A 13,450-nucleotide genomic window follows, 5' to 3' on the forward strand; every position below is an offset into this window, starting at 1 on the left:
ACCAATTCCACTACTTTGAGGATACATCGACCTTCATTTCTAAGGTTGATATAGGAGAATTCTTACGTGGGAAGAGTTGAATGTTTCCATGATACAAACATTCATGAGGTAATACTTTAGTAATAAATTAAATATGCATTATATATACATATATATGCCTTAATTAAGTAGTTTTCAATTCAACTAACTTCCATAATAAGTAAGTTTTCTTTTAATCAATATGATTTGTCAGGCTATTAGACAATGGATTGCTTGCATCTAGTGAGCCAATGTTTGGTTGGTTATGTCCAAGCATAGTACGAGATGACAGTTGCTTAAGAAACAAAAAGGAGTTGAAAGAGTATCTCAAAGCTTCTTTGATAGTGTGTTCTCGTCTTGGATATAAGATCATTCTTCTTCCTTACATTGAATCGTATGCTTCTTAAACTCACTTTACTTTAATTAAATTGACCTATTAGTTGTCTACGATTAATAATAACATATATTTTATTGTTGTAGGAATCATTGGACACTGATTGCAATATGTTTGTCACGTAACGGAGCCTACCACTTTGATTCTTTGCGTAAAGAAACAATGCGACCCTTACTAGTCAAATCATTGTTAAATAGGTAGCCTAATCGAAACTCAATGTATGCGCACTTATTAATGTTAAATGTACATCTAATCTTATAATAATGTGTATTGATGTACTGTGATGAAGAAGGTTAATGCAATAGGACTTCGAGCACCAAAATCTCCTGTTTGCATTCAGTCGAGGTAACATGACTAATTTTTTTCCTTATATAGAAACATAATACACATCTAAAATCAATGTCATTTATTGCATCCTTTGGTGAATTTAGTGTCCACAACAAGAAGGTGGACTTGCGTGTGGATATTACATCATGAGGTTCATGCTCGATATCGTCAACCGTTGCACACATGTTGATGATCTTCAGAATGTATGTAACTTATTAATTAATTAGTATATGTTAGTTTCGGGGTATTTTTGTCTTTTACGCTTCCAAATCGTATTTATTGATTCATTTAACCCAAATTCATTTTGAACATGATTATATGAGGCATAATGTAACTATTGTGTAGATTTTTAGGTTTCCAATTGTTGTTTGTTGCATTTCGGGAACGAAAAGGCCATTTTGGGCCTATTTGGCTTTCGCTCCAAATTGTACTTATCAAGTCATTTAACCCAAATTCTCTTTGAACATCATATATGAGGCATAATATAACTAGTATGTAGATTCTTAGGCTTTCATTTGTTGTTGGTTGCATTTCGGGAACGAAAAGGTCATTTTCGGCCTATTTTGGCCTTTTCGCTCCCAAAATGTACTTATCAAGTCATTTAACCCCACATTTTCTTTAAACATCATTATATGCGACATATTATAACTAGTGTGTAGATTCTTAGGCTTTAATTTGTTGTTAGTTGCATTTCGGGAACGAAACCCCCCCCATGCCCCTCCCCCACTCCCTCACTGCAACACCCTCCCCCCAACTGCCCCTCCCACTGCACACCCTCCCCCACGCCTCCTCCCCCATTGCCCCCTCCCACTGCACCCCTCCCCTGCCCCTCCCCTGCTGCCCCCCTCCCACTTAGTACCTGAAATGTGTTAGTGTGGTAAGTACGTATTTGTATTACGTTAATAATTATAATTTTTTTTAATTATAAAAATATTACTTATACATATTACTCTTTGAACGTTTCACTTAGTGCTTGAAATGTACATTGTACTAGTGCTTTCGTACATTGTATTATTTGTTTAAGGAAGTCCAAATTTCTGATTTTATTTGGTGGAATACGAAGAGTCTTTGGACAACGATATTGAACTCTTGTAACGTTAAAGTTAATCAAGAGTTATCTCTTCATTTACCTTTCTTATGTCACCCTTTAATCTTCAATCTCTTCACCTTCATTTTCTGAAAATAAAATCATAAAAATTTCCCCCTTGTTACTTCATTTCACACGCCTATTTCAAGAGAAAGGGAGAGGAAAAGTTCTTTGTTCTTCATTCACAATTTTCACACAAAAATCAGTCATTTGCTCCTTGATTTCAAGCCATTTTTGTACCGGTTTCAAGCACGCGTTGAGTTTGTTGCATTTGTGTTCGTAGGAGACGAAGGTGGTGATATCTTACAAGGAAATTAGAGTACTTTCGAAGTGTTCTACTACATTTCTCTTCAAAAAAAAGGTAACTAGCGTTATTCTAGTTCGGTAGAGTATAGATTTTGAACTTAGGTTGTTAGAAGTCGTGTTAGAGAACGTAATATCATGCTAGGTGGAACTTAGAGGATTGTATGATTGAAGTTTCATGTAGATTTATGGTTGTTGGTGTTGTTTTCATACTTTGGATTGCTACTATGATCATATTGTTAAGCCATGTCGAGTAGTTGTCTCCTTGTTGTTGTGGTTGAATTTATTTAATTGGTTCACTTTGATTTTCTTTGGATTTGAGTAGTTGTTGTTGGGATCAGTTTAGCCCCATGTGAAGGTGATTGGTGTTGTGTTTGGCATGAAATGGAGTTGGTTTGGACGTGGGAGGCTAGGTGTAGGAGTCATTGGACTTTTGGTTGGCATACGAGCGCAGCTCGCAAGCCACGAGCAGACGCAGCTCGCGACTCGCGACGAGGGCCTTTCCCCTGGGTTGTGTTGCCTTGGTTTAATTCCCTTTTTGGCTTACAGCATATATATCTTTGCTTGGTTGGTCCTAGGCATGGATGCTAAGTGTGTTAGAGTAAGTTTTGGTTGGTTAAAGTTAAAATATGAAGGGTATGTGCCCAATTTGTTTGGGTAGCTTATGGTTAGTTGGTTGTAGTGTGTGTGGAGGGCTTGTGCCTTGCTTGTGTACTTACATTCGAACCTTGTTGGTTATATACCTTGTGGTGTATACCTTGGAAAGATGGATTAGATAGATTTGGAGTATACCTTGTCGAGTATACCTTGTATTGGCTGAATTTGATTGATTCTAAGAATGGTATGGTTCTAAGAATTTGGGTTTGATGATCCTAAGGGCGGCATGGTCCTAGGAACTTGAGTTTGGTTATCCTAAGGGCGGTATGGTCCTAGGAACTTGGTGACTTAACCTTGGGCGGTATGGTCCATTGGTTCACTTAAGGGTGGTATGATCCGTAGATTATAGCTATTCGAAAAGGGCGGTATGGTTCCTCGAATATGCAACTTAGGCCTTGGGCGGCATGGTCCAATGAGTCCTCTCACAGACGGTATGGTCCGTTATGTTTGAGCTTGTTGACCGCTTTTGTTGCATGGTTGATCGGGACTTGGTGTGATGTTGGTTTTCTTTATTGGTTACTGTAATTATTTGTACCTCTTGGTGAGATTGGTAACTTGTTAATGTGTTCTTTGATGTTGTTTCTATTTACTTTTAAGTTCATTATATGTTTCTATTTTGAGCTGGGAGAACTGCTAGTTACTCCCCACTGATTGTGGAAGTTGTTGATTTATAATGCAGATGGTGATGCTATTTAGGATCGTCACGATTTGGACCTGGGTTGTGCATTATAACCATGTGAGCAAGAAAGTGGTGCTAGTCATAGTGGACGAACCTTTTGAGACAGGAATTAGAACTAGATACTTAGTTGGTCTTAAGTAGCTATCTCTTTTGTTTTGTCACATGTTTTGAACTACGGATTTCAGTTGTCTTTGGTTTGGATTTTCTCTATTTTGAGGTTTCTTTTGGAAATCATATGACATTTTGAGACTTGTTGGAATGAGGGTATGGGACCTCATTTTCCCTTTTTATATATATGATTTTGGTTTGTATATTGTCTTTGAAGGATTTTACCTATTTATAGTTTCATATTCTACTCCTTAGAGTAGCATCTCCGTCCTATTGGTATTTCCGCTGCCGCTATTTGTATCTTTTCCTTTACTTTAGTCTCCACTCTTCTTCGTATTGGACGAGATGTTACAATTTACCTGTGCAGGGTAATCGACATATTCTAGAGTTGGGCCTATTCTAGCCAGTCATGCATTTTGTTTTTATGGACATGGACGGCAAACTACGACGACCCAGTCTTTAGCTGTGCAGGGTAATCTGGCGCGCGTCTAGCAAACCGTCCGTCTTAGACGCGGGGAAAACCTCCCAGCCTCCATTTCTGAGATGGACGCGTCAACTGGTAGAGTTCCCGATAACGGGAGCGCGAAGTCCAAAGTGCCCGGACGGCACCTGAACCTTTTTCTCCTAGAAACGTCCAGGAGTATAGACCTATTCAAGTGGCTTCTGAGGCCAGTCCGTCCGGAGGAGAGATGGAGGTGGAAGAGGTCAACGAAGTAGAAAGTGAATTCGGTCCCTCCAATGATTCGGATGACCCCTCCACAACTTCTTCGAAAATTAAAAGACGCATATGTCCTCTTTCTGACCTTAGATTCATTTTAGCCAGCAATGATTGACTCGGACGGGTAGGTACTGACCTTCGACACTTTTCTTCGGCCATCCCCATGCCTGGCTATTCTTTCATCTTGCCGTGTAAGTATGATACCATTCTTAGTGCTCCTATCCACTTTGCCATTTCTCGGTAGGTTTTAGACGCAGTACTAAGATTTCCCCTTTCCCCTGCACCCTTTCATTAGCCGGCTGGTACATTATATTATCGCATCGGCCATAATCAACTAGTCCCTAACTCTAACAAAATATTTTAACCTTTTTGGCGGTTTGTGGATTAAAGGGCGTCTCTCCTTATTTGTCGGCCTTTACTCAGATACATTATGTATCTAAGGTTCCAAAAATAGTAGAAGGAGCCTGGTTTAGTGTCTGTAACCGTCATGGCTTTCTTACGTCTAGGGATAAGACCTCCAATATGCACGCCTGGAAAGCCGACTTTCTATTCGTCCAAGCACCTAATGAGGCAGTGGCTAGAAGATATCGCTATTATAGTCGATCGACCACCAACACTAGGCGAACTACGTCCTTTTTAGAACTTGAGAGCAGTTCTGACTAAGAACTGGTAGAATACTTCAGAATAGCGAAGTATTCTACCCTAAACAACTCCTCTTTTAAGGGACCGTCCAACTGGATAACTTCCTGGTAGGCGCTGGCTTGCGGTGGGCCGAAGATAGAGGTATACCTTTTATTTTTTATGTAAAATTCTTCGTTTGAGTACTTAGCCGTACTGATGATATGTTTTATCTTACAGCTCCTGCCAAAGCTGCCCTGAAGAAGTTTTGGACGAGAGACATCAATATGTCTAAGTTTACCAATTCTTTTTGGAAGGAGTACAACAAAACCGGCTCTAAAAAGAGGACTAATACTCAGGTTAGTTAGTTTTTTTTATTTTTGAACGACCAGAATAAGCTGATCTCCTCTGGCCTGGACATTTCGTCCATAGTATATGACCTAGATTGTGAAAGTACCCTCAAAAGTGGTAGGCGACCACAACGGTGGTCCTTACCTCTGAAGTCTTTGTCCAGTTTTAGGATGAGGCTCTTTCCAAAAGGAAATGCGGGCAACGTTCTTCTGGTCGGCTTCCTTCTTCAGGTGGCCTTCGTCTAGAGACTGAGATCCTTATTCAGATTTAGGACGAGGCTCCTTCCTAAAAGGAAAACGGCCAACGGTCTTTTGGCCGACTTCCTTGTTTAGGTCGCCTTTGTCTAGAAACTGAGGCCCTTATCTAGTGTTTTGGACCAGGATCTCCTCTTTTAAGGACGGTCATACCTTTTTGACTTCTACTTGCTGACTTCTTCAGGTCGGCTTCCTTCTTTAGGTGGCGTTCGTCTGGAAAGCAAGTTAGAGCTAACTTATGCATTTTTGTTTTCCTTGTTTCTTTCTCTAGACGGTTATTTTTCTAACTTGTTTTTTTTCTACTTAGAAAAATGCCCCAACATTTAAGGCTTTGGCAGAGAAGGCAGCCATTAAGAAGAGGCCGACCAAACGGGGGACGCTCCTCCTCCCAAGAAATCCAAAGGCTTCACGACCAAGAAGAAAGCCAAGCGCCCATCCCTTCCAAAGGTTGAGAAACCTCCAAAGGCGGAAGATGCAACATCTATCGTTCCCTTTGTCTGGGACGATACCCAGACGCCTTCCACCACAAGGACTGCAAAGAAGCGGACGCGGCTGAGCTCCTGGAAAGCTCTGCCTAGGCCGAAGGTCAATATGAATAACCGGACGCCTCTAAGGAGGGCTCGACATTTACTGGCCATGTTGCTAGGGTGATATCCCAGATGCCCCCAGCTTATAGGTTTATCTCGTTATCATCTGGTGAGTCTTATTACTCTAACGTGGTTAAGACACTGCGTGTTGGCGGACGTTCGAGGAGTATTTCCAACAGACTAGCAGTAGTCATTCTCGTCAGAACCACTGGCGATTCTCCTCTTTCAGATAAAGACAAAGGACCGGCTGAAGCAGTTACTGAAGCTTCCCTGTACTATCGGACGATGAATCCTCTGCTGCCTTTTCCAGGATGACTTCGGCCCATCGTGAGAAGCTCAAACAGGAGCTCTTCAAATGCTTTCCTGAGCCTTGCATCAATGGCTTGAGAGGTGCTTCCTCTGGGCATGTAGGCTATGTACATTCCCCAATTTGTTGCTGAGGTATTGTAATCCTTTCTCTGTCGTGCTACTTTTGTACTTGTACAATAATACATTTTTTTCTCGATCATCTTGCTTATTTGCTTTATCTCCTTATCATCTCTTCGCTCGCAGCATCATAAGTGAGGACGGGGCAAGAATGCTTAGAATGGAAAATAAAGAGCTCGTCCGCCAGGCTACAACGGCTGGGGACAAAGCTATGTTTGACATTCAAATGGCAGAGACCTTGATAACCAGTCTAGGGAAGCCTGGGAGAAACACTCGGCCGAGCTGGAGTCAAGCAATAAAAAACTACATCATTCGCATCGGACGAGTTGGAGATGGCCCAGAAAGCTGAGAGGAACACTGTCCTGTTGGTCGCTGTCCAACTTAGAAGGAAGAATAGTCTCTAAGGGCAAAAAACCACCGGCTAGAGGAGGAGGCGGCACAAGCCTTCAATGATGACAAGGAGGCTCTGAATGAGGTCCTCGACACTTCCAAAACATGGGCTGTAAAGGCCTTTGAAATGTTGGCCAAAGTAGACAACGTTCTTCGCTGTGAACGTCGTCTAGACTTCCAAGAGAGTCTTCATAGAGCCACGGTGGCCGGCGAAAAACCTCCGGTCTTTCAGGAATCGTCTAATGACGAGGAGGAGGAAGAGACGGTCGTAAAGAAGACTCAAGCAGATGACGCCACCATCCCCCTTACTGAATAGAGTTTAGAGCTTAGGTTCCCTTGTTGTTGTAACTTGGCCGGAGGCCATTTTTGTACCTAGTTATTTTTGTTTTTCGATTTTTTAGGTTGTAATCCTTTGGAACAAATCTATATATCACAGGTTTTTGTCTAATTTTATATTTGTATTTTGTCTTTGTTTGCTAAGTACTGAAATGACTCGTCTAATTGTAAGGACAAATCTACTATAAGTAAAAGTAACTCGTTCAATACTATTGGAACTGATAGACGAATTTAATCCGTACTTGAGTTTTTCAAGTGCTGGAATTTCTTGTCCGTAGTCATAGAAGTGCTTTAATTAAACAATACTCTGATGATTAGTCAGCTCTATTTTACTAGACAAGTCTTGTTTACAAAATTTTACAATTGTCGATTTTGTTCGTTTGACTTTAGAGACATCGTTTGTCTCTGGACGGTTTGCAGAGAAAAATCGCCTTTGTCTAACTGACTGAACCACCAACGTTTGCCGGATAAATCTTAACATGAGTTTCCAAGAGCCAGAGACTCTCGTCCATTCCTATAGACTAGTTTCTGCTTATATACTCTTCAAGTCAAGTATCAAGTCCGAGGCAAACCGTCCATGAATATGAACTGGCCATTGCCTTAGTCGATGCTTAGGCAAATAGCAATTCGTCCTATTCATTCTAGGATGGTTTCAACTTTAATTGAATCCTGAATTTCTCTGATTCTTAGACGGTTCAACTTCTAGTCGAACCTTGAATTACTCTGATTCTTGGACGGATTCAACTTTTAGTCGAACCCTGAAATACCCTTTATTTTGGCACTCCCCCCTTTTCTTGGTCGAAGTAGGTGCTACTGTAAAGCCACCTTATTCCAAGAAGGAAAACGACCAAGAGTACTAGGTAACGATATATTTATAAGGGTAAGAGTGTTCGAAGGTCTGATGGCCCCGGCCAGCTCTCCTTATATAGTCGTTTTTATCTGTAACAACTTGTTCCTTTACTAAGGTAGTTGTTACTTAGCTGACCTTATGATTGAAAGTTAGATCCCTTTACTAAGGTTTCTTATTTCTGGTCGCTTTCCTTTAGGAGACAAATGTTGCTCTTTATTGAGATAATCAATAGAATGTCACCTGTCATGTAACAAATCTTATAGATCTGTAACATGTTTGGCCGGTCTACTTATGGAAGCAATGTGCGTCCAGGAAATCAATATTCCCTAAATTTGTTGATAATATGGAAGTTTTGGCATTTTCCTTACTTTGTTACTTAGTTAATGTTACTTATTTGGCCACTGATCTGGCCGGTGGTAAGATGCCCCTAAGTAAATAACTCTAAGTAAAAGTAAAGAAGCAATATAGAGAGAAAGCAGAATTGTATGATATGAATTTTGTTTGGCTAATCACTAAGGTACATGTATACACATCTTTCGCTTCTTTTTTGTGCTGAAGCACTTATGTTGAGATCTACTAATCACCAGGTTTTCTTGACAACTCAGACGTGATATTTCTTCAAGGTATCCGAGTTCCCATATCGCCGAATAGGAAGACCATTCATGTCTTGAAGGCGGAAAGTACCACTTTGCACTTCTTGGACGATTTGATAGGGTCCTTCCCAATTTAGTGTTAGTTTGCCTAATTCTTTGGATCTTCTGACAACTTCCATCTTCCTTAGGACTAGATCCCATACTTTGAGTGGTCATCTGGCAACTCTCTTGTTAAAATCCCGAGCCATTCGAAGCTTATACAACTGCATTCTTAGCAATGCATTGCCCCTGACTTCTGGTACCTGATCCAAGGTCATGCTTATCGCACCCTAGTTGGCCTCTTCTCTGTATAGCATGACTCTTATAGTTGGCCTAGTTGGACTGAGGGCTCTAGGGATGGCAGTGGGGCGGGTCAAGTAGGAGACCTGCCCCATCCCTGCCCAATTGGGGCGGGGATGGGGCGGGGATGGGGATTAAAATTGTACCCGCAATGGGTGGTGGAGCGGGTGTGGATTTTATGTTATACTCGTCCCATCCCCGCCCTCCCAGCCCCACCCCCGCCCAGCATATTTATTATTAAAATTCTATTTATATACATATATTACTAATGTATTTGAAGACACTTTTGAAATGTAATAAAATATTTGCCTTTGTTAATGTATTTTAACTTTTGGTTTACTATATTATATTGTGATTTTGTGAAGTAGACAACTATAATGGGTTTATGGCAGATTTTTGGTGGATTTTTTGCGGGGATGAAGTGGGTATGACGCGGGTACAACGCGGATGCGGGGGTGGGGCGGGGGTGGGTCTAGAATTTCCCCCCGCAATAGGTGGTGGGGCGGGGATGGGGATGGAATCTTCCCCGCAATGGGTGGTGGGGCGGGGATGGGGATGAGAATTTAATGCGGGTGTGGGTGTGGGGGTACTATCCTCCGCAACCGCCCCGCCCAATTGCCATCCCTAACTGAGGCGTGCCTGATCTCGTTATAATGTTTTTCCAAATGAAATCTTTGACATCATTTGTAATGATTCCCCGCATAGCTTCAGCCTCAACCCACTTAGTAACGTAGTCTATAGCTACAATCACAAACTTTTACTGATTAGCTGCCATAGGAAAAGGTCCCAGAATGTCCATACCCCATTTGGCAAAAGGAAGTTGGAACAAGACTGGAGTCAAATAATTGGACGACTTCTGGTGAATATTACCGTGCTTCTCACAACTATCACACTTTTTGGCATACACAAGGGAGTCTTCCTTTAAGGTAGGCCAGTAATACCCAATCTTTAAGGCTTTTTCCCCTAATGCTCTTCCCCCTATGTGAGAAGCACAAGCTCCTTCATGGAGCTCCTTCAATACCTCCAATCCATCTTCTCTAGTAATGCACTTGAGAAGAGGACGGTTGAATGCTTTGGGTTATAAAGTGTCCTCCCATAGCTCGAACCACTTATCTCTTGCTGTCACATACTTAGCTTCTACAGGATCTGAAGGTAGACGACATGTTTTCTTGATTCTATAATAGGCTCCATCCAAACTTCCCCTAGGCTGAGGAACATTACTTTCTCTTGATCAATACTATTCCTTGATTTTACTTCCCAAAATACTGTTCTTGGCGCATCACCATCAACGGAGCTCGCCAACTTTGAGAGAGCATCTGCTTGATGATTTTATGACCTTGAAACTTGGTCAAGAACTAACCGCTTTAAGGGTACAACCTCATCTTTTATCAGGAGCATATATTTGCTCATAGATGCCTCTTTACATTCAAAATCTCCATTAACTTGATTGACAACTAACAGAGAGTCTGACTTCGCCTCAATTTCTAAAACTCTGGCACCTTGCACATTTTTATCCCAGCTAAAAGCGCTTCATACTCCACTTCATTATTGGACGCTTGAAATTGGAACCTTAGTGCATATTCAAACTTATCTTCCTCTGGAGATTGGCAAATTATTCCTACCTCACACCATTGACGGTAGAAGATCCATCTACCATGATAGTCCAGTGCTTCCTTCCTTCAGCTGTATCTATTATAGGTTCTATTGTTGGCTGCGTAAGCTCAACTATAAAATCGGCCAAAGCCTTCCCCTTGATCGCCTTTACGGGCTCAAAAGTAAGATCAAACATGTTCAACTCTGCCGCCCATTTGAGCATTTGCCCTGAGGCGTCCATCTTATGTAGAGCTTGCTTTAGAGGTTGGTCTGTATAGACTAGTATATTGTGGGCCAAAAAGTACGACCTTAATTTTCTGGTGGCCATAAAAAAATTCAAGCCGAACTTCTCTACCAGCGGATACCTATACTCCGCATCTTTGAGCACATGACTCACAAAATATACCGCAATTTGTATAAATTCTCTTTGGACCAATAGCACAACACTTATAGCTTGAGGTGAGACAGCCAGGTATACAAACAATTTTTCCTCCTCGGCTGGACTGACCAACCAAGGTAGTTAATGGATCTGATCTTTTACCTACTGAAGCGTCTGCTCAGCTTCTTGTGTCCATTAAAATTTTGCTTTTTACTTGATGGTTGAAAATAAATGATGACATCTATCACCTGACATGGATATGAATCGTCCAAGAGCTGCTAAGCACCCTGTTAGACGTTGAACTTCCTTGATCTTGGACAGTGATTGCCTGAATATTCTCAGGATTGACCTCTATCTGTCTTTGATCGACCAAGAACCCTAAGAATTTTCCTACTACCACTTTGCAGACACATTTCTGGGGTTTTAACTTCAATTTGAATTTTTGAAGGGTCATAAAGGTTTCTCTGAGGTCATCAATATGACCTTGCTCTTGCCGGCTTTTAACAATCATATCATCAATGTAAGCCTCCATATTCCTCCCCGGTTGCGGCTGAAATACTGTTTTGATTAGCCATTGGAAGGTAGCTGGTGCATTACGAAGGCCGAAAGGCATCCTCAGCCATCCACAAAGCCATTTTTATGTGATGAATGACATTTTGTCCAGATCTTCTAGCCACATGAGATTTTGTGGAACCCCGAGTAGGCATCCATGAAAGTAAGCAAGGGAAGTAGTCCTTAGTACATGCTTTTGTAAGATCGGTGTTCCACTCACATTCTCCATGTGTCGTTGCGCTTGGGTTCCATGACAACATTTGCTATCCATTCTAGGTAATGAGTCTCCCGAATGAAATTAGACTTCAATAATTTCTGCACTTCTTGGCCAATGGCCTGATTCCTGGCCGGGCCAAGGTGCATTTTCTTCTGATGAACCGGTTTCAAACTTGGGTCTATATCCAGCTTATGATCAGCCACTTCATCATCAATTCCCAGCGATATCAATCAAAATTCTTCTTACCCTCAGATTTGCTATCTTCATCTCCACCACCAGGGGATCATCATGAGGAGTCCTCAATTTCCCTGATCCAACTCGCTGACTACCACTTTAGGGACGGATCAGCCTTTGCCTGATTAGTTAGCAAAACCTGGCCGAGTTCCCTAATATAGTTCTTATGCCCTCTATCAATCAATCCCCCAGCAGCAAATCCTCTTGATATTACAAGAACCACATCCTCATATGTGCTTTCTCTTTCCTTCTTTCTGCTTTGACAGTCATCTTTCTTCTGAAATTTCCTTCCCCCTTGGGGCAAATATGAATTCATCTTTCCCTTCGAGCTAAGTCCTCCAAAGCTCTCTTGAGATGGTTACACTCGTTAGTTTCATGGCTGTAATCTTTGTGAAAGTGGCAATACTTGTTCTTATCCCTGTTTCTATAGGAGGTCTTCATCTTTGCCGCGGACTTAAGCTCACTGCTCCTTAATCTCCATAAGAACGGAGTATTGATCCTTGCTGAATGTTGTGGGTTATGCCGTAAATTCAGACACTCTTCGATTCTTTGTCGGGACAAAGTGGTTGTAGAAGTCAGGGCCCATGTCTCGGCCTTTCTAGGGTTGTTATTCTTTAGCTAAATTGATTCCTCAACATTTTTGGTCTCTGGATGCTTTGCTTCTGCACAGACTTCAGTAGCATGAATGAATGCTTCAGCTCTCTCAGAGTCTCCGCTCAAGTAGTGAATCACAAGATCGAATTTTAAGATGTCTGGCCTTAAGCCTCTAATGAAGGCGTCAAAAGCCACCCCAGCATTGAGAACCTTAATCTGCAAAGCCTCTAAATTGAATCTCTTAACAAAACTTCTCAATGCTTCTCTCGGTCCTTGGATGATCTTACCCAAGCGGATGCTAATCTTTTGTTCTTGCGGATTTGCCACAAAGTGACTGGTGAATAGACAGCTAAGTTCTATGAAATTATTCACTGAGTTAGGGGGAAGATTGCTAAACCATTTTTGAGCCACACCTTTTAGGGTGGCTGCAAAATTTTTACACCATGTGGCATCATCCACGGTATGGACATACATTTGGTGTTTGTATGCAGACAAGTGATCATCTGGATCAGTGGTTCCATCAAAGGGGTCTATTGTAGGAAGCTTAACCTTTGGGAAAGGGGGTGCTTCCATGCTTCTGGCCTAGAATGAAGTCGGCGAGTTAATCCGGAGAGCTCCCAACTATTCCTCAGTGGATATGTGCTCCCTACGATATTCCTTTAATACTAGGTTAGAGGAGGTGTTTGCTAGCCGTGGTCACCTGTACACCATAAGTTGTAACACTGTCTTTTCCTGCCTTGGCTGAACAACAGAAGGTCCCAAACTTCTTCCCTCGGTTTTGGATGACAACCTCAACGGGGGATCCCTCAGATATGGGGTGGATCCTATTACCGAATGGTGCAAGAC

At 41.8% G+C, this 13,450-nt stretch overlaps 2 protein-coding genes across 2 annotated transcripts; both read right to left on the minus strand.

Moving 5' to 3' along the window:
* Positions 1–9,792: 9,792 nt before the first annotated feature.
* Positions 9,793–10,869, minus strand: LOC104896924 (uncharacterized). The gene is made up of 3 exons (XM_010683712.2): positions 10,658–10,869; positions 10,396–10,554; positions 9,793–10,072 (listed from the first exon to the last, which is right to left on the minus strand). The coding sequence occupies exons 1-3, from the start codon at positions 10,867–10,869 to the stop codon at positions 9,793–9,795; spliced, it is 651 nt and encodes a 216-aa protein (XP_010682014.2).
* A 1,759-nt stretch (positions 10,870–12,628) lies between these two features.
* LOC104896925 (uncharacterized) lies at positions 12,629–13,177 on the minus strand. The gene has a single exon (XM_010683713.2). The coding sequence runs from the start codon at positions 13,175–13,177 to the stop codon at positions 12,629–12,631; it is 549 nt and encodes a 182-aa protein (XP_010682015.2).
* Positions 13,178–13,450: the final 273 nt, after the last annotated feature.

Source organism: Beta vulgaris, chromosome 6 (assembly GCF_026745355.1).
Source record: "Beta vulgaris subsp. vulgaris cultivar EL10 chromosome 6, EL10.2, whole genome shotgun sequence".
In the NCBI taxonomy this organism is placed as follows: Eukaryota; Viridiplantae; Streptophyta; class Magnoliopsida; order Caryophyllales; family Amaranthaceae; genus Beta; species Beta vulgaris.